This window comes from Oculina patagonica, chromosome 7 (assembly GCF_052425735.1).
Source record: "Oculina patagonica isolate OP01 chromosome 7, crgOcupat, whole genome shotgun sequence".
Classification (NCBI taxonomy): Eukaryota; Metazoa; Cnidaria; class Anthozoa; order Scleractinia; family Oculinidae; genus Oculina; species Oculina patagonica.
In genome coordinates this window covers 17,819,993-17,839,490 of record NC_135764.1, presented here as the reverse complement: position 1 = coordinate 17,839,490, position 19,498 = coordinate 17,819,993, and the positions used below count along the sequence as shown (strand labels likewise).

General features: G+C 38.2%; 2 protein-coding genes across 2 annotated transcripts in view; one reads left to right on the top strand and one right to left on the bottom strand.

Moving 5' to 3' along the window:
* Nucleotides 1–12,913, top strand: part of LOC144661462 (bifunctional purine biosynthesis protein ATIC-like) — a 97,621-nt gene extending 84,708 nt beyond the window's left edge. Inside the window, exons 15-18 of the mRNA XM_078522238.1 lie at nucleotides 2,160–2,222; nucleotides 4,627–4,686; nucleotides 7,630–7,725; nucleotides 12,380–12,913. Coding sequence (XP_078378364.1) covers nucleotides 2,160–2,222; nucleotides 4,627–4,686; nucleotides 7,630–7,725; nucleotides 12,380–12,499 — 339 coding nt within the window. The 3' untranslated portion in view covers nucleotides 12,500–12,913. The remainder of the gene's footprint in view (nucleotides 1–2,159; nucleotides 2,223–4,626; nucleotides 4,687–7,629; nucleotides 7,726–12,379) is intronic.
* Nucleotides 12,914–16,753: 3,840 nt separating this feature from the next.
* LOC144659999 (histamine H2 receptor-like) lies at nucleotides 16,754–18,664 on the bottom strand. Its single transcript, XM_078520541.1, has 2 exons — nucleotides 18,439–18,664; nucleotides 16,754–18,321 (listed from the first exon to the last, which is right to left on the bottom strand). The coding sequence occupies exon 2, from the start codon at nucleotides 18,294–18,296 to the stop codon at nucleotides 17,010–17,012; it is 1,287 nt and encodes a 428-aa protein (XP_078376667.1). The 5' UTR covers nucleotides 18,297–18,321; nucleotides 18,439–18,664; the 3' UTR covers nucleotides 16,754–17,009.
* Nucleotides 18,665–19,498: the final 834 nt, after the last annotated feature.

Genomic DNA, 19,498 nt, shown 5'->3' with positions numbered 1-19,498 from the left:
CATGTGGTCGATTGATTGGCCATAATGCATTCTGAACTGTCCTTTGAGTCTCTGAGTTTAGGAAAAAGTAATAATGGCCATTTTTAAAAACACTACTTAAAAAGCTACAACTTGGCTTAAAAAAATCTTAAGAGAGAGATATAGGTAAAGTTTTCAAGCTAATTTAAAACTGCGGTCCGTTCTGGTCACGTGACTGATAACGTCATAACAATAAAAGTGATAAAAATGCACTTAAAATATAAATATCTACCAACATGTAATTTGTTTCTTCCTCACATTTAATGTAACGCCAGATACGCACTTGTACCCAGACTCCCATTTTTTGAAAATTGTACAGAGCCCCCTTAATATTAATATTTTGTTCGGTACCCCGGCAGTCCAAAATGGCACACACCAATGTGCTTCAAACTGCAATGACTGTTTTTTCAGTAACAAACTATTTTCGTCACAGTGAGCAAATACAAACTTCTGAGCAAAGTCACGTGACTAATGACGTCATTGACATACGACTTATACAAGAAGTACTTTATGGTAAGGGATATTTCTAAACGACGTACTACTTCTACTGACTTCAAACTGAAAACTGACCAAGTTATTTGGCATTGACGATTTTTCAGTTGCAAAGGATTTTGAGAAGGTTTTTATTATAATTATATATTACTTTTATAATTACCGGTATTATTAAAAATTAGCTTTTTAGCTGCCACCCCAAGAGATGGTTTGTTTGTGAAATGCCGCCAATCAGCCTAAATGAAAAACTTCAACTTGATACAAATCGCACGTCAAAAAACGTGCAGAATTTTGAAAATTCCTGTGAGGACACCAAAATACCCCCACCCCGCTTGCAGGGGCATGTCTTGGCCAGAAAACTGGTAGGTACAAGATTTCTTGCAGAACAAATGCCATCAAGTATTGTGATCACAGAAACATTTTTTGCTTGAAAAGGGACATGTGCCCAAAATTAAAACAATGCCAAAAGTGTCTTTGAAAACATTACAGGGTTATCATCCAGGGTAGTAGAGTTGTTGTCAGCCATCAGACTTAGTAAAATTGAGTGGAAATCGAGTAAATACTGCAAGTTTGTATGTAGTTCTTAGGTAAACCAGTGTGTTTTTATACAATTATAATCTATAGTAATATTTATATAACAATTTCTGTAATTTAATTTATTGATAAGGAAAATAAAGAGGATGTATGTGTACAATAATATCTTAGGGAAAATTAATTAAAATTGTCAGCATTTCATGCAAGGAGAATTTGTAGAATAATGGACAAAATTGTCAAATGGCATCTTTGAATTTGTGATATGCTGTTATTGACAGAAATGTTTGACTTTTGCAAGCGATTACTACCATGAATTGTGTGATAAGAGAACATGGTTCTGTCAGATAATCATTTGGCTTCTTATTTTTTTTTTCTGTTAAATTTTAATTTTAATGAGGTAGCATGCATCCAACAAAAAAAAATTGCTTAAACATATCAAGAACTGCCACAGTCTACAATTTTTTCAGTTTACTTAATAAAAAATGGTTTTTTTTTAATTTTTACCCAACGTGTTGATTATGAGCCAAACAAACATTCTGAAGTTTCTATTAGACTTTGCACCACAGAGTATCGCAAGTTGAAAAATGCTTTTTTTGGCATTCAGAATTGTAGAGCAGTCGGAAAATTTGTCAGGAAATTGTCAGAAATAAAACTTGTGAAGTCAGACATGGTTAGCTGTAAGATTGTGGGAGATTCAAAGCTGTTCACGTCTAAAGATCACCTGCCTTGGTGGTTTTTTTTTTTGTGACTTAGTTTTGGGTTTTTTTCTATTCATCTTTTTTTAATGACTTTGTTATATAGATCGTGTTTTGAATGTAAATATTTTTTAGATTAAATATGGTTTTAAATTTTAACTTACCACAATATAATTTTTAGATCTAAAAGGATTGTTAAATTTTTGATTGTTTAAGTGTCCCCATTTGGCAGTAGCTTTTAAGCTACTGCTAAATGGGGACACTTCTTGGCAACATGCTTTTATTTAAATATCCACCCTAAAGATGACTAACCTAGTCATAGGAGTGTTTTCTTTTTGTTGTTGTTGTTTTTTTGTTAAATAATATTTTTTAATTAGTGTAGTGGCTAATATTTACTAAGTTGTCATTATGTATTTTTAGGGTGTTAAAAGAGCAGAAATGTCAAATGCCATTGATGTTTATGTGAATGGGACAGTTGGCCAGGTAATAACATCAAAGTTTTATCCTTTACCTGTTTCAAGCATTGAAAAATTCTTTGCTTATTTCCCCTTATCTGTAGTACAAAGGCAGTATTGTACAGGCCCCACAAATGATCTTGACCCACAACTGATGTTCATCACTATCAAGTATTAACTACAAGCATTATATATCCTTTCTTTTCAAGCTAAAAAATATTTTATGCGTACCTCTTATGTGTACTGTACTTATCAGCTTTCCAAACCATTTGTAACCCTTTTCAAACACTTCGCAAACCCTTTTTAAACCCTTCGCAAATGGAAAACCCTTCAATACAAACTCTTTCAAAACCATTTGCGTGATGCGATGTTGTTTTTTTGTGCTTGGCATCAAATGCAAGCCAAGTTTTGTAAACAAAGAACGGCACTGCAAAACCTCTTTGAAAATGCCTGGGAAATGGGCTTTCAAAAGCACTTTTGATCATCCACAACAATGTACTGTACATTGTTTGTCGGTGATTTAAACGGTGAAATGATCTTTATAGGTAAAAACAGTGTTCTATGAAATTATATATGATGCACTACTTTTTTGCAAGATAAAGCGTGCCGGCAAGTCTTCTATTTTAGCATCACTGCAAGTAGGGAAAAATTATATCTCTGTTTCTATTTGGTGTAAATCGGTGATTTAAACCGTGAAATGATCTTAATAGGTAGAAATTATGCTCTATGAAAGGTTTTATGATGTGACCTTTGTTTGTCAAACATTCCATCACACATTGTTTGAACATTCCAGCAAGTACTCGCTTCTCATACCTACAGAGTCTTCGGCTTGTTGGTGCATGTTTATTCAACAGATCAAACAAAACTTTTGCTCATAAAAATATTGCAAGCATACTCAGCTTATCATTTTAATCTAAAATAATTAATTTTTTTTCTCTTTGACTATAGAGATTTATGTTGAAAATAAGACCTCTGTAAGCCTTGTAGATTTTTGTCTGGTCTCTACCCCGTAACCTTCCCAACTTGGTTGGACCTGCTCGGTATAGCTCACAAGGGTCACTGAGACACGCAAGCCTCCCCACCACGTCAAGGTAACAGCACAGGGGGAGGGACAGACAAAAATCAGCACCTGGCCCTCCAGGTTGGGGGTTGGGCGTGGTGCTAACAACTCCAGTGCCCCGTAAAAAACACTTTGTTATGGAAACGACAACAAATGCTAAAACAACTGTGGACCCTATAGCGGACTTGAGCCAACCAACTGGCTACATGACTACTCCTGATGAAAGCCCTCGGGAAGTCAGGAGTACGATGGATAGTCTGCTCGGGCCTAAAACCAACATCCGCCTGGCTACATGGAATGTCCGCACCATGTTCGAGACCTCAAGAACACCGCAGGTTATCAGTGAGATGAGGAGGTACAGATTGGACATTCTGGGGATTAGTGAATGCCGGTGGACAGGCTCTGGACGCCGAGTGAACAGCGATGGAGCAGTCATTATGCACTCTGGGCACGACAGTCAACACATTCGCGGCGTGGCCATCATAGTTTCGAAAGCAAAAGCCAACACCTTGCTGGAATGGGAGCCAATGAGTGACAGGTTGATCAGAGCACGCTTCAGCTCTAAACACTGCAATCTTATAAAAAAAAGAAGCCTTGTAGAAGCGTTGATTCAATTCTTGTCGCAACACTCCAAAACGATGAAAAACAAAATCACACTTGTCAGCGCATGTTTATTCAACAGATCAAAAAAACTTCCTCTTGCAAAAATATCGCAAGCACACTCAACGCAGCAATTTAATGTTAATCATGAATGGTTTCTTTGACTATAGAATTTTTGTTGTTATAAACACCTTCGTAAACTTGTTGAAGTGGCGATTTAATTATTGTCGGATGCTCCAACAGAAAAAAATCACACCGGGGTCTCTTCAAAAACTTAGCACTAGTATCGGGTATTGACTACCAGCATTATATATCCTTTCCTTTCAAGCTTATAAAAATATTTTATGTGTACCTCTTATGTGTACTGTACATATCAGCTTGATTTGTAACAATTAATAAAAATTATTTGCTCACCTGTTTTTAAATTTGTTGTGTTCCCATAGAACAAATCACTTAATGACTGGTCCCTCTAAAAACCAGTTACCGGTACATGTAATTTTATTTGCCTCAAATCTCAACGTTTCCCTTGGCTCTGCCTCGGGAAACATTGATATTCATGGGAAACTAGTTGACTGACTGACTTACCGACTAATCCATCCATCCATCCATTTATGATTGACTAATTGATTAATTGATTGATTGACTGACTGACTGACTGACTCACTGACTGACTGACTGATCGGTGGGTCGGTCTGTCGGTGAGTGAGTGGGTGAGTGTGTGATTTGATTTGATACCTAATTTTTATTGTGGTTTCCTTTAAACCCACTATAGGATACTGACAAAGACTCTTGGGAAAAAATGTTTGAAAATGCACCAGAACTTCTTAGTGAGGTATGTTAAGGTGGCTCATACCAGTTTTCAGGTTTTTGACTGTGCAACCTTTGAAAGAAAATGGCCAAAAAATCAATTAAAGTTCGAAACAAAATTTTTGTATGATTAAATTACCCATTGCGTTGTTGTTCCAAAATACCAATAATTACGTCATCAGTGGTTACCATGTCAACGATAGCCAATGATTTTTCGAACCCTTTTTCAGCTTCCAGTGCTTATATTTTGAAAACTAACTCGATGACCCCCATTTTTTTTCTCCTGATAACTTTTGCCATCTGAAAAAGAAACTGTATAATTATTTTAAAAAATTTCTACGAAGCGGATTTTTTGCAAATGCAAATAAGGGCAATTTGTTAGTAATTAAAAATTCCTTTCGTACAATTTTTTTAGATTTTTTCTGTTGTTTCCTTTACATAAAGGAAAATATTAGGGCAATAAAAAATGGGGGTCATCGGGTTAGTTTTCTTGCTAAAGCCTTCACGAACTCAATAATTCCCACGCGCGTTTCGCTCTTTAAAATTTCGTTTTTAAAAGTTTGGTCTTTACTCATGCTCAGTTCCGACTGCCGCTGATCTTTGCGGGCACATACGCGCGCAACACGCGTGGACTTCCCCTCGCTTTGTCTGCGAAACTTTTCGGCAGTTTCAGTTGGCGGCAGTTGTGCCTCTTAGGTCTTACTTAAGTATTTCTTTGTCTGAATAATCATGTGTTTGACAGCGAAATCAAATAAGCTGAAACGAAAAAAGTGGACTTGACTCACGATCTCCGACAAGATCGATCGTAGCACATGCGAATTTGCTTTTGTAACTCGAGCAGTGAGATCCGAAAACATTTTGACTGACGAAAATTAAGTTTACTTAAAATGTTCTTGTTGAAACAACTTCAGTTGAAAGCGGGGTTTTTTCTTAAACTGAAGAAAAGCAATCTCGCACTTGGCCGCCATGTTTGTTTTCCTTTTCAAATCTCGCTCGTGACTCCTTGATATGAAGCGTGACGCGCGCCTAGTCACCAGACTTCCCATGCAAGAAAAACTGGAACGAGCCACCTTAAATTATTATTTCTATTGAAGGCTGACTACTTCATAACCTAAAGAAACATATTAAATTATACTTGAGCTTGACCAAGGATTTTGAAGAGTGTGTGGAGGGCTGCCTTGCTCACTCCTTAGTTTACTTAACGACTCCTATGCCTTCTCTATCTCATTCATAAGGTTAAGCCTGCATTTAGCTCCCATGCCTCCCATTCTCTCTCATTCCTTACACTGCAAAATTACTCAGGTCTGATTGATCAAGACAATGCAATACAATAATATAAATAATATTCATATAGCACTTACCCATTTAAGTGCTAAGCCCTTTACTAACACGTAAGGCCTCAACCAGATAGCACCATTGGCTACGATAGACCACTACTCATTCAAGGTGGCCCCATGTCCATTCGTTATCTCCCATTTCTCTTTCCACTGTCCTTCTCCGAGTTTCTTTTGGTCAATCTCTCTTTCAATGGCCATCAGGGGTCCATCTGAGGGCGACTCTTGGTAGGGCTGTAGGCGTCATACGAAAAATATGAGCTAAGAACTTTACAATGCTTAAAAAAATTAGTAATAATCAAAATAAATTGTACATATTGCTACATGTAAATAAATGAATTAAATAACCAAATAAAATGTTTTTATTTCGCTCATTAAAATACATAACAAACGTTACAATACAAATCGTAAAAATATATCATTGCCTTACAAAATGCTAAAATAAATCATATACTTTCTTAAAAATTAGAAGGTCTTTTTTTATCTGGTTTTTCCGTTCTAGGTAACACATCCAGTTGATTTCTATTTTCTAATGGTCACAATTTTGTCAGAGAAACAGTCGGCAAACTTACTACACAGTTCTTTAGTAGATCTGCAAGTTGGATAGTGTTTTTCAGGCTTCTGGTGTATCATACACATGTAAATAAGCAAAGCGTAGTAACCCATCTAGTTGACTTCATGACCTCATGGATTAACGTATTTCTGCATAGGAAGTTCATTGCAAAACATAGTCACTGTTAGACCATTTTTGGTTAAAGCCGTAGGCCGATAAATTACGCCAAATCTAAGATCAGTAGCAAAACTTCCATGAAAACAAATAAAGAAAAGGAAAATAAATGGCATGCAGAAGCAATGACGTAAATGCTAAAATTGATTTTGATTAAAGCATAATTAAACAGCATATTGTGATAGCTGTAGCTGTTATGGTGTCACAAAAATTCAAATATTACATTTTCTTCAGAGATTTGCTGCTATTAAAGCCTGGTTTTCACTCGACTAGCGACGCAAGCACAACCACAATCACTTGTTGCCTGCAAGCACAAGCATCCAAATGCAATGCGCTTGTGCTTTTGCTCGAGTCGAAGCCTTTTTCACGGAGAAATAAGAGCTGTTATCCTTGCGCTTGTGCTTGTGTTTGTGCTTGCGTCACTAGTGAAAAACCAGGCTTAAACAACAATGCACCCCTTTTCATTAAATTGTAGTATGATGATGTTTGTTGTAATTGTAATGTTTGCCATGGTAACCTTTGTGATTAAATGACGGGTAAAAAATTAAAATTTGGTCATATTTGATCATTATGGTGTATTTTGGCAAAAATCAAACATTGGCTTCCTAGATGATTTTAATTTTCAAAACAACCACCCTTGGGCTAAAAAAACTACATCAAGTCTCCTTAACAAGGTTACCTTTTAAGACAATGCATGTGGGATTTGGCAGCACCCTGCAAATTGTCCAGGTTTTGAAGATTCCCAATGAATAGATAACGGTATCTGTAAAGAGAGGTTTAAGTCTGTGCATATAATGAAATATTGATTTGTGTTTTTGTCTTTTTTTTTTTTGTTTTGTTTTGTTTTGTTTTTTTTTTTGTTTTTTTTTGTTTTTTTTTTTTTTGGGGGGGGGGGTATTTCCTCTAGGCTGACAGACAGGAATGGATTGCTAAACTGAAGGGTGTCTCCCTAAGTTCAGATGCCTTCTTTCCATTCAGGGACAACATTGACAGAGCCCATCTGGTGTGTATTATTCTGTGATTTTTTTTGTTTTACCTATTTATTATTAACCAAGTGCCAGGGTCATCAGTACTGCAAAGCATTTAGCGTGTTTCGTCAGCCAACTGGGCATTAACATCACTCATAACTTAACAAGCTCTTAAAGTTATTAAAATTACCTTTAATATATGCATGGCCACAATGGAATACTAAGTATTCTATGATTAAAAAGAAAAATGTTATTCTCGTTTTAAATTGTTTGTAAAATTTCGTAAAAAAAGTCCCAACGTTTTGGCTAAAAGTTCAGCCTTCATTAGGGGAAAGTGAAAAAAATTGTAAAAAGCACATTTTTATACTATGCAAATCGGAGCTATATGTTTTGTCCCTCAAGGCTAGATTCTAAAGCATCTATAACAAAGCGCTTCAGGTAACCATTTGCCTTTAGACTGCAAAACAGTGGTTTTTTCTCTTAAGTCGTCTCTCCCCAGTCTCACCCATAGTTTTGACATTGGCTCCCAATCTCGAGCCCAGAGTCCATCCAGTCGGTCAGCGGTACGGGACGGACTCTGGGAAACTGGAATCGATCAGATCAATTTCAGGTCGATTTCAGGTAGAACCTTGGTCTTCCGGTTTTTATTGCGCATGCTCTCAGGTCTAAGCGGAAGTAAATTTCCCAGAACGGGAGTAAATCGAGAAAGTTGAACTGTTTCTAACACAGTATTGACAGAACTGGTGTTTATCGAAGCAACAAAAGTAACAAAAACGTTCTGCAGTTAACAAAAGAGAGAGTCAACAAAAGAGCGTCTGGTGTTTTGATTTCCGTTAGTCTCTTTCTTGTGCATACTGTTATAATGGTTTTAAATCAAAGATCTTGTTTGCCTTCCAAGATTCCGCCTGACTGTGTGCATTTGTTCGTTGTTGTTTTGCGGACGACAGTGAAGAAATTTACATAATGCACAACGCACGGACAAGCTATTGTTCTGTTGATAAAAATTTTTGTTTGGCGACTTTCGTATATTTCAAAGGCTTCTCGCTGACAGCGCATCTTTTCATGATAGATTGCATGTTTTCGAGCAAATAATTTTTTCCTCGTCAAATAGCGGTAATATTAATAAAGACGTTAAAGGCCACACCGGTCAACGCTATTCAAAAGGAGCAGGAGGGCATTTTGCGGGCGCATGCGTGCAACCGCTGTACAAAGACCGCGTGATCTTGAGAATAAAAATGGCGCGGAAGATTCAAACTTTGTTTTTTGTACTGTTTCTCGTCACATAATTTAATATAGACGTAAATTTCGCTAAGAAAAAGTGTTTTGTGTGTGGCAAGGCTCTTATAAAGCAGATTTTCTGGCCTGCTTCGGGATCGTTGTTGCAAATAATGGGAAAATATGTGGGACAGGTAGGAAAGCCTTCACCGACAAAAATCAAACAGGCCGTAAAAAGAGGAAAACATTTATTCGTATGCTGGAGTGTGATATATTAGGATCAAAACTTCACATCAAATCAATTGCTGTAATACAGGCAGAGTGCGAGCAATATTATAGCTTGTCGGGAGATTTTTGGCCTAAAGGGACGGCCACCAAAGAAAAGGGTTTTCCCTGAGGGGGAAGACATGTTTGGGTGTTCTGCACATGATAATGCAGCTCACTGATGACTCTAAAGCAAAGCGAACTTGCCCTCGACTGGCAAACAGGGTTTCCTGGAACAAGAACTACAGTTCTTTAAATCACATTTAGGCGACACAGAAGTAAAACAGTCGTTATAACAGAACGAACATCAATCTTAAAGAAATAAACGTTGAATGAAAATTTGAAAATAACGTTGTTTATAGTTAAAAATTATTTCTTAAGACATTTTATGCAGCAGTTATTAGAACGTTTCTGAAAAATATATATATCGCTTGTTCGTTTTATGCTATTTTTTGACTGGTGATCAAGGCTAGATTTTGATAAAGGAGCCAAAAATGTACTAATTAACATAGTAAAATGTAAACAAATAGTCTACCAGCAAAGAATTACCATAACACTTTAAAATTAAGACCGATCTCAGTAATTCTTTTCTTGTTCAACGGAATAATTGTGGTACATCGAAATGTGAAGTTATTTTGACCAATGCTTAAGTTTAAGGAAATAATCACAAACGATAGTTTCTCTGTTAGAATAAACCAGCGAGAACGTACGTTAAAGAAAGCTAAAAATTACCACAAAAGACCATTTTTTAACGCTACCTTCGCAGCATTAGACGATAGTTCAAGTACTTCAGGCTCCATATATCATCGGTAGACGCTGGAGATCAAGGTTAGATTTTGAGATTTTTGCATCGTGAGAACGATGAAATTGCAGTTTTATAAAAAGTCTGAACAAAATCATGACCACTCGCTCAAACCCGGGATACTTGATTATAACATCGTATAGTTAAAACTGCTGTTTTATATTTTAGTACTAAGTAGCCGTAGCGCTTTGTCCGTTTAGATCTCCCAGCTATTAAAAACATGGGCAAGGTATTTAGGTTCTCGACATTCGGTCGCCATTTTGTCCACGCGCAATGTTTAATGCACATAGCCAAAGTCGATCAGAAAAACGGCACGCCGACACCAAAGTATGCTTGTTGTTGTCAGAAGATAAAGCAAGGACTCTTGGTATCGTATACAGCAAATAAAACTTAAAACACCTTTTATTTTGAGCGGAAAATTAGGCCATAAATTGTGAAAAATATGTAAACAATCGATAGCAGAACTTCTCTGTCGTGCGCACTAGCCCATATCGACGCATGCGCACGCAAAATGCCCTCCTGCTTTCAAAAGGTATAATTAGCATTTCGGCGACTCAGCTCGTGCACACATTCACGCAATTCACGTGCACAAAATTGTACAATTCCTTTTTTCAGCAAAACAACAACGCGTAATGTTCAAATTCTGCTTTATTAGTTATTATTTTGAATCGAGCACTGTCTGCGATATTCAGTTTTTCAACCGTAACGGAGATTTGAAAGAAAACAGTAGTTCTAGCGAGATTTGTAAGTCAACTATAAATTGAGTTGTCAATCGACCTTGTCCTTGGTGACGCCGTGGTTGTTGTTTTAAAACTCAGTCCGCTCAGAATCGACGCTTAAAGTCCTTTGTTATTCAAGGTATCTTTTGAGTTTAAAAAGAATGGTAGAATTAGAAAATACTTCATTTATGTAGCGCCATATGCCGAGTTCTTAGGTGTTTTACAAAATTAAGGTGATACACCTGAACATTTGACCATGGAAAACAAAAAATGTTTTTCCAGGGTTTCTCTCTCTTAACGGACACCTCTATAAGACGGACACCTCCATAAGACGGACACCTGGTGATGGTCCCTGCCGTTTTTCAGTCATTTTACTGTAACAAAACTCCCTATAAGACGGACACCTCTGTAAGACGGACAACGGACACTTTGGAATCATCAACGGACACGAGGGGTCTTAAGAAGTGTTTTTTATCATGTTTTATTATTGAAAATACTTCCAAACTTCATATCGCTAAAGCAAAGTTAGTCAGTGCCCTAAGGATACGCTTATACCAAGCTTACTAACCACAAACAATGAGCTTCTTTGTTTACGTAAAGCAGCGATTTATCGATTGTTATGAAAAAGAGTCAATTTTCTGATATTATTGATGTCCCACTTTGTAGGTTTTGTTAAAGAAGCGACTTAAAACATACTCAAAACAGACGTGTATTCATTGTGCATAGGTTTAGCTTTATTATCTCAAAATTACTGGCGTCATGTTGCTTCCGACTCTCTATAAGGCGGACACCTCTCTAAGACGGACAGTTGCGGCCGGTCCCGAAGGTGTCCGTCTTAGAGAGAGTTGACTGTATTTACTTCTGATTGGCTAGTTTTATATCACTTTCAAACGCGCTTTGCCATTGGACAAAATCAAAATCAAAACTGGTCATACAAGGCACGCTAAGTTAAAAATAAATTTATTTTGTAAGACGGGATGAAAACAGTTTAACGTACTCGTCTAAATCGAGAGTCTGAAATCTTTAACATGCAATCAATTAAAAGCTAGTATATCTGCAACCAGATAGAGTTTTGCAAAGAGTTTTGCAGCGAACTTCCTGTTTATTTCGAAGATGATCAATTTCAAACTACTATGTTCATGGCTTTGAATGAAGTTTGCGTTCAGAGTGCACTCGTTCGGTAGTAATTTCCATTGCTTGCTTTGTGCGCTTGGAGAGGAATTGACTGTTACGCAGGGTACTTTGAACGCCCTTTACAAACTATCTTCATAAAATTCTGACATTCTGTTTACATGGGGTAAACAAAGAAAGACTGTCTGCGTGACGGAAAAACAAAAGCGAGTTAGAGAGTAATAACAGTAATATGAAACCAGCCAATCAGAAGTTAGCCTCCCACGCAGTCGTTCTTAGGGGCGATCGTGCAGAAGTGAATGCACAAATACTTGCAAACCTGTGGAACAAGCTTTTGAGCGCCGCTGCGCAGATGGACTTTTTCAAGGATTTTGTGACACATCCGGCTGCAACGCAAGCTAGCGGTAATGCTCCTAGCCCTTCAATTGCTACAATTTTAAAATAAGATATAAAGAAAGAAATAACTAAATTAATTATTCTGTCAGAAGAATTTTGGCTTGGACTCATGATACTTCGCCTGAACTCCAGATCCAGTTATCATTGTTACTTTTTTTCTAGAGTGGTGTGGAATTCATTGCTAGTCCAGCAGGATCTGTGGCAGATGATGTTTGCATTAAGGCAGCTGATGAACACAAGATGACAATGGCTCTCACAGATTTGCGACTCTTTCATCACTGATTAATGTAAATGTATCAAACCCCATGTGTATGCACAGGCATTCAGTAGGTTAGTGTGAACTGTGTTGCTTTGAATGACTCTTGGAAGTGGGTTCAAAGCAATGTGACCATGGTCAAGATGATATAATGCCAAAGGCTTAAGGTAAACATATTTACACATTAGCGTAGTTTTCAAACCTGAAAACAAAAATTGTTGTAAACATTTTTCAACTTTACGTTTATAATGTACAATGTACCAGTAGCTGTGACAGTGTGACAGGGCACGATAAACAGAACTATCTGGAATGAGAGCTTTATGTAAAATGAAGTTGCAGTTGGAGAATGGGCTTTAAAATAAAGTCCTCTGAAGTTATACTTACTATCATTTAAGTGTATGGTGGATTGAGAATTGCAAATAAACATTAAATAAAGTAAATCGCTTTGTGCAGTTTGTATACATATATAGATAATACAAGTTATTATTATATAAACATCAGTGAAATACCAGGAATTATTTTTTTCTCAAGCATCTCAGCGGTCCGGAATCCTGAATCCTTTAATCTGATTGGCTAATTGCGCGCGCTCCAGCGGTCTGGTTTTTTTTATCCGGACCCCGCATACGCACCGCTTACGGCGCGAAATCATTTTGCACCTTTGAGTCTAACGAACACATGAAAGTTTTGCTCTCAAAGACAAAAATAGCCTCACCATAAACCAGGGCACGTACGTACAATGATGTCACACAACATGGCGGCCATACTCCAGAAATGGGTCGACCTGTAAGCTTTCATCTTTTTGATTGGACATCCATATTATGGTCAGTTGACAGCTGTCAAAACGAGGTATCTGCTGACCAGTATTACCTGACCATATCGCAGACTTGGATGTAGACCTCATCAGGTCTTGTGTTCTTTGAAGTTTTCTGTTGACCAGATAATCGTTTTCCATTGGATCACGGGCTCAAGTTCTAATTTAATTTTTTCTGTCTACTCAGCTTGGTAATCGTGGTTGCTCTCTTTCCTGAGGATAATACTGGTTGCCCGGAGATGTGATAAATTCATATTTCCAAGCAAGTTTATTATTATATATGATTACGACGTTTTTGACAAATTTCCGAAGATTTCCAACCATTTTCCGACGATTTTCAAAATGTTTTCGAAGGTCGTACGAATGTTTCCGAACATTTTCCGAAAATTTCCGAAGATTGCCGAGAAAGATCCGAAGATGTTGCAACTTTATATCGATAAACTTTGGCTTATTTAGCATTGAAACGTGGCAAACTCGTCAGAAAACGGTTTGGAATGTGAAGATATCTATGTTATTTGACGGCCGGGAGGTCCCAATAGGGAAAAACTGTTCCCGAGATCTTGCCTGCCTCGGGCACAGTTTTTCCCCATACGGACCGACCTAGGCCGGCAAATAACATTTTTTATTTTTTCCTACTTAAACCCATCGACTCCCGGAGAAATTCTTGAAAAAAAAAACATTTTTTGGACGTTTGTGACATTTTCTCGTCATTTATGAGCTAATTAAGCTCCAAACTACTCAAAAAGTCACTTGCAACCTGGAAGCATGTCTTTCTTTCCACAATGCGAACAAATCGTTTTTTATTTTATTTTTTTCTTGCCTTTCCTATTTCTCCTTTCCTTACCTGTTTGCTGCAGTTGTTGGCCTATAACTTGGCTTGCTTGCGGTTTAGGAATTTTTCGAGAAAGTGCCATCCAAACAGGAAATACTCGCCACTGAAGAGCCATGGGTGGCTGAGGCAAATTTTTCTACGAGTTTTTCACTTCCTGCAGAGATTGAGTGTAAGTGATGCCTTTTTTGAACAACGATGATGACGTCACAAGTGGAAGAAATTGCAACGATCTTCAAGGCCGGTATAGGCCGGCACGGGAGCCAATGGGTTAATTTGTTTGGCAAAGAAACCGAGAAAGATTGTGTCGCAAAATCTTTGTTTTTTTTTCGCGCGCACTCAAGTTCATTGTTCAATCGATCGACGGGTCGGCATCGAGGTTAGCAAGAAAGAATAATAATACTGTTTGTGTTACGCAAGGAATCGAAAGGTTCAGCATATATAATTTACACTGGAGAGATAAGTAATAAATGTAGCACAGACCTAAACACTTTTAAATCGATTTCGGCTTCCGAATAAAAACCCGCCATAAATGTTTTGAAGGTCTTGAAAGAAACTCTGCTCACAGCGTGTTAACCCTCGCCGACTGAAAAATATTCTGACTGAAAAGCATTTTCTCAAGCTATGTTCACTTGCATATAATGAATTAATAATCTCCGCGTGGATTCCCAGTAGAATTTTATTCTGATAAACAGTGCGAAAGCGTACCGTAAATAATCTAATTAACGCCCACTCTCAAACAACTACTCGTATCTAATAAACGCTCCCCCTGAGGTGTAAAGTTTGTATTAGACGCCCCCTTCCAAGGATCGATTCAAAAGCCAAGGTAACGCTCCATAAAGTAAAAGCACGTAATTTATTTAGTTTCTTGCTTGATTCGAACATCGAAGAGGCCAACGATACCAACATGCTTGACCCGATGTCGATAAAAACATCGATAGCTTTGCATAAGCGCAGAATAGATCAGACTCCTATTCACAAACTCTGTTCAGTTCTGTCTTACTCCGCGCCGGCAAACTTTGTGTCATATTTGTTTTGTAGACGTTGTTTCAGTTAATGTGAAATAAACGCCTCTCTCTAATAAACGCCTTATATCTATTTAACGCCCCCTGTAGAACCACTAAAATTTAATAGACGCCCCGGGCGTTTATTAGATCATTTACGGCAACTGAATGAAATGAGTAGTTTGGTCGTCTACGTACGGCACAATATTGGGACGCATTTGACCGTTTTCAATCAAAGAATCTTATTTTCTTGAATGATGGTAGATAGTGTTTGTTTTTTTGGCAAAAAGTGACAAATAAACAAGGCAGTTTAACTCATAAATGGAGTCTAAAAACCTGTGCAACTCGGCAATGGCGTGAATATCATTGCAAAGTGCACAAACAACGACAAACTTTGTACTAACGGTAAACTAACACTCAATTTTGTCGTGAAAAGAAATGAATACTCACCTTTTGAAGAACTTCTAGGTTTTTGATTCCACTGCAATTTTGTCTTTCCACAACTCCAGCGGTTTTAACCTGCGATCAGGCGTTTTTTACTTACCTTGAGTGGTAAGTAGGGAGGGAGGACATGATCTCAGGTTACAGCGGTTTGTGAGCAGCGACTTTGATTTTGGAGTAGCCTGCGTAGCTGGCGGGAGTCGTGTGCGAGTGCTTGCTTCGAGCGGGCGAAGGCCGCGTGCGTGCGCGGCGAAGCCGCGATCCGCGGATCCCGCCAGCTACGCAGGCTAATTTTGGAGAGCAACCGCAAAACGTTAATGCGTTTGTAAGCCCAGCGATCGCGACCAAAGGAAAAAATTTGACTAAGCCGCTCCGGATAGAACAAAACTGGACCTGCGGAACGCGCGCCAAAGCCAATCGAATTCGTGTTTCAACAGACTGAAGAAATCGGAAGAATTTTTTTCGTGGGACGATTTTCTCGACTCCTTAGTTTGAAATTATCTTAGTTTCTTCTGATTTTGATACACGATTAATGACTTTGCTAGTAAGTAACAGAAATATTGGACCATCGCACTCGAACACTAGACGTGCAGCACGCGCGCGCCTAAATTCAAACTGCACCGTACGTTACAGTCGCTATGAAAACGCGGGCTTTTATCGATTTTTATTCAATTTTAAGTTTTATGTTCCTCCTTGTCGGCGATCCATAGAAATCTGTCTGCTAATATCTATTTCAGATCTATGAATAAATTGTCTCTTTCAATTTCCGATTTTTTTCCGTTCGGACGGAGGAAACAAAATTATAAAAGTCTGTTCAGGACTCCTCCAGCCGGCTAAAGAAAACGTCGTCCGTTAAGAGCGGATATTTTGTGGAGCGGAATGAGTAAATATAGTTCACCATTCCTGACCAAGGGTGGTTTACACAAAGTGTATGCCAACAGCGACACAAAGATAAATTTGGTTCAACAAAAGTTGATGTATGGATCGATGCATTTATTCGTCGGTGCCGTGACCGCAGCCATTTATTTGTGTATGTTTGACGATAACTTCTCAAGGGTTTATGACGCACGGACGCAGTCATGCAACAAACACAATGAAAACTGATTGCTACAAAGCTGGTAGCTACACGTATTTGAGCTGACAAAGGAGTCCAATAGGGGACAACACGCAAAGGACATTCGTGACAATAAAAGCATTATTTGTGTCGCCAAATTTTAATGTGTTTTACTTAACCGCAATTTATAGACTGAGACAAACTGAGCGAAAAGTAAACTAAGTTTTAGTTTACGTTTTTCTAGTTTTGAGGTGACTTCTTCACTGATGCTACAAACATCAAAGAAATGTATTTAATCAGTATTTACCGAAGGCACGTGCAACGAAGAACAAAATATTGCGTTTTGAACCTTTTGAGAGCAAACAAATACAGCCCGGTCAAATACAAATGGATCACATTAAACTGTGGCCTCATTCCATAATTTTCCACCAACCATGTAAATAAAATGCATATAAACAATTTCTATATTTTCCTGTCTCCCTGTTCTTCTTATCTTCTTATCGTTTCTTTTCTCGCGAGGAGTGACGACGGTTTCTTGACTTGCGTTCGTGATAGCAACCGTGTTCATGTATGAACTGACATAGTCATTTCTAAGTTGCATCACTTGCGTGGCTGTCGTCTGTTGTATCATTGTACGATTTTTAGTTTCAGCGCAAAGCGTTTTATCGCTAAAATGGCTCCCTTCATTTCGTCGTTCAGCAGCCCGTTTGTGGCAGCAGAAACGGCAGCAAAAAAATTGCGAAAAGGTTTCGTGAAATCGTTCACTTCTCAAGCCAATCAAATAAGGATTTATGGACGAGTTTAGGAAGCCGCACCAGTAAGCTGCTATTCCTAAGCCATGTGGTATTTCATCTCGCGAAGGAATCGAAACAGCAATCGCGATGAACACAACAAACGGTGTCCAACAAACAATAAATGCTAACAAGGCGAGGAAAAACGTTAAGATAATTCTTTGCTGTTTTTTTATGAAGGCGTCTTGATAATTACCGAATGTTGAAGTCGACAATCTTCTTGTGTGATGCCGCACGACTAAGTAAATTCTTATGTATGCATAACTCATTATGATAATGGGCAGCAGAAATGCAAAAACGGCAAGACATATCATGTACATGCTTTCCAATCTGTTCCTAGGGAATCCAAAACCACACTGTAGTGTCGAGCCGTTGTAGTCGTTGCGACCCCAGCCTAACATAGGTCCAAGAGAAATGGCAACTGAAACGAACCATATTCCCAATATGCCAAACAATGCTTTTCTTCTAGTCATGATTTTCTTCAACGGTTTCACCACGGCGAAAAATCTGTCTACTGAGATAGCAGTGTGTGTGAATATTGTATTACAGAATAGAACGGAATTACAGAAAGCGTTTAGTTGACAGACAGGCCCGACTCGGCCAAATGTCCACTGCCTGGTGATAGCCGTTTGTAGTGGAGATGTCATCGACAGTAAAGTCAAAGCAATATCGCCAATGGCAAGATTTACCAGAAACATGTTCATTTCTGTCCACATTCGTCTGTTGCGAAAAACCACATAGCAAATCAAAGCATTTCCCACTAAACATGTAATCATTATTATCAGCAAAGTGGCTGCGGCAAAAGCAGATTCTTCGACAGTGTATTCCACGAGAAAATTGTCTTCGTTCCCTGTTGAAGACATATTTTTAGAAATGAAAGCTTTTGTGCCCATCTGACCATCTGTGTTGTGAGTCTTTCTGCAAGAATTCAACAAGGGAAATGACAATGCAATGACGAAATTCCTGAAAGTTTACTGATGAAGTACATGTACTTGCTTTTAAACCGGAATGAAAACGAGAAACCGCAAAATTTACATTTTACTATAGTTGCCCGAGGAACACTGGACCAATATACATCTGCCGTGCTCCGATGTTGATAGTAGACCATAGTATCACAGTAGAGCGTTCTTCCCTGTTTAACGGTATCTATAAAAATAAAACGCCGTCTCGTGTATGCTCCAAATTGTGTCAATCTGATCAAGCAGCCACGAGTAGCAAATAATCGAACACACCAACTTAACATTGTCCATTTATGGCCACGGGTCGTTAATTTTGAAATATCACGAACACATTTTATTCGTATGCCAATTTCATTGTTCTTCATTCGAGCATGAAGCAAAATACAATTCACCTATCATCAAGGCTTCAAAACACCTGAAACATGTATGTGAGTCTACGCAAGCCTTCCACTGTTTGACCACCCTACGCAAAAAAATCTAGTGCTCAGGAAATACGTTCATCCACACCATTTTAAGAACGGTAAGAACTATTTATATAATAAATCAATGAATAGACCATTTGCATTATGACGTAAAAGCGCAAAGAATCCTGGTAGTTGTAGTTAGGTTCGCGGGAAAACACCATTTCTGGATTATGATTGGCTAAGGGCAGCCAAGCGTGAAGGTGGACATCCAGGACTTTTATTTTGATCTGAAGTTGAGCTGCTATTAAAGTTTACGCTCGTGTCGCTTCGAAATTTGTTTATACATTTATTTTTTCCGTTACCTGTCAAAAATGTAGAAAACAGGATGATAGCTTTGGAATGAAAAGTGACTGAGTTCTGTGTTTTCACCAAGACAGACAAATGTTGTTCGTGTTCAAGTAAGTTTAATATGTACGTTGTGTGGCGGAGTTGACTTGGTAGAAATTCATTTATCGCGGCCGGCAACTTCTCTTCGTAAATACTTTTAGCCTAATATCACAGCTTCAAAACATCGCGCACTGGAAACAGATTGCTTGAAAGGACGAGTCTAGGATATAACTAAATTTGTGTGGAATCAAGTGAAAGCAAGGCAAGCCATTGACTTTGTTCATCAGCGATTTTCAGACGTTCAACAAACGATCGCTTCCATCGATCGCAGGTGAATTAATTCTT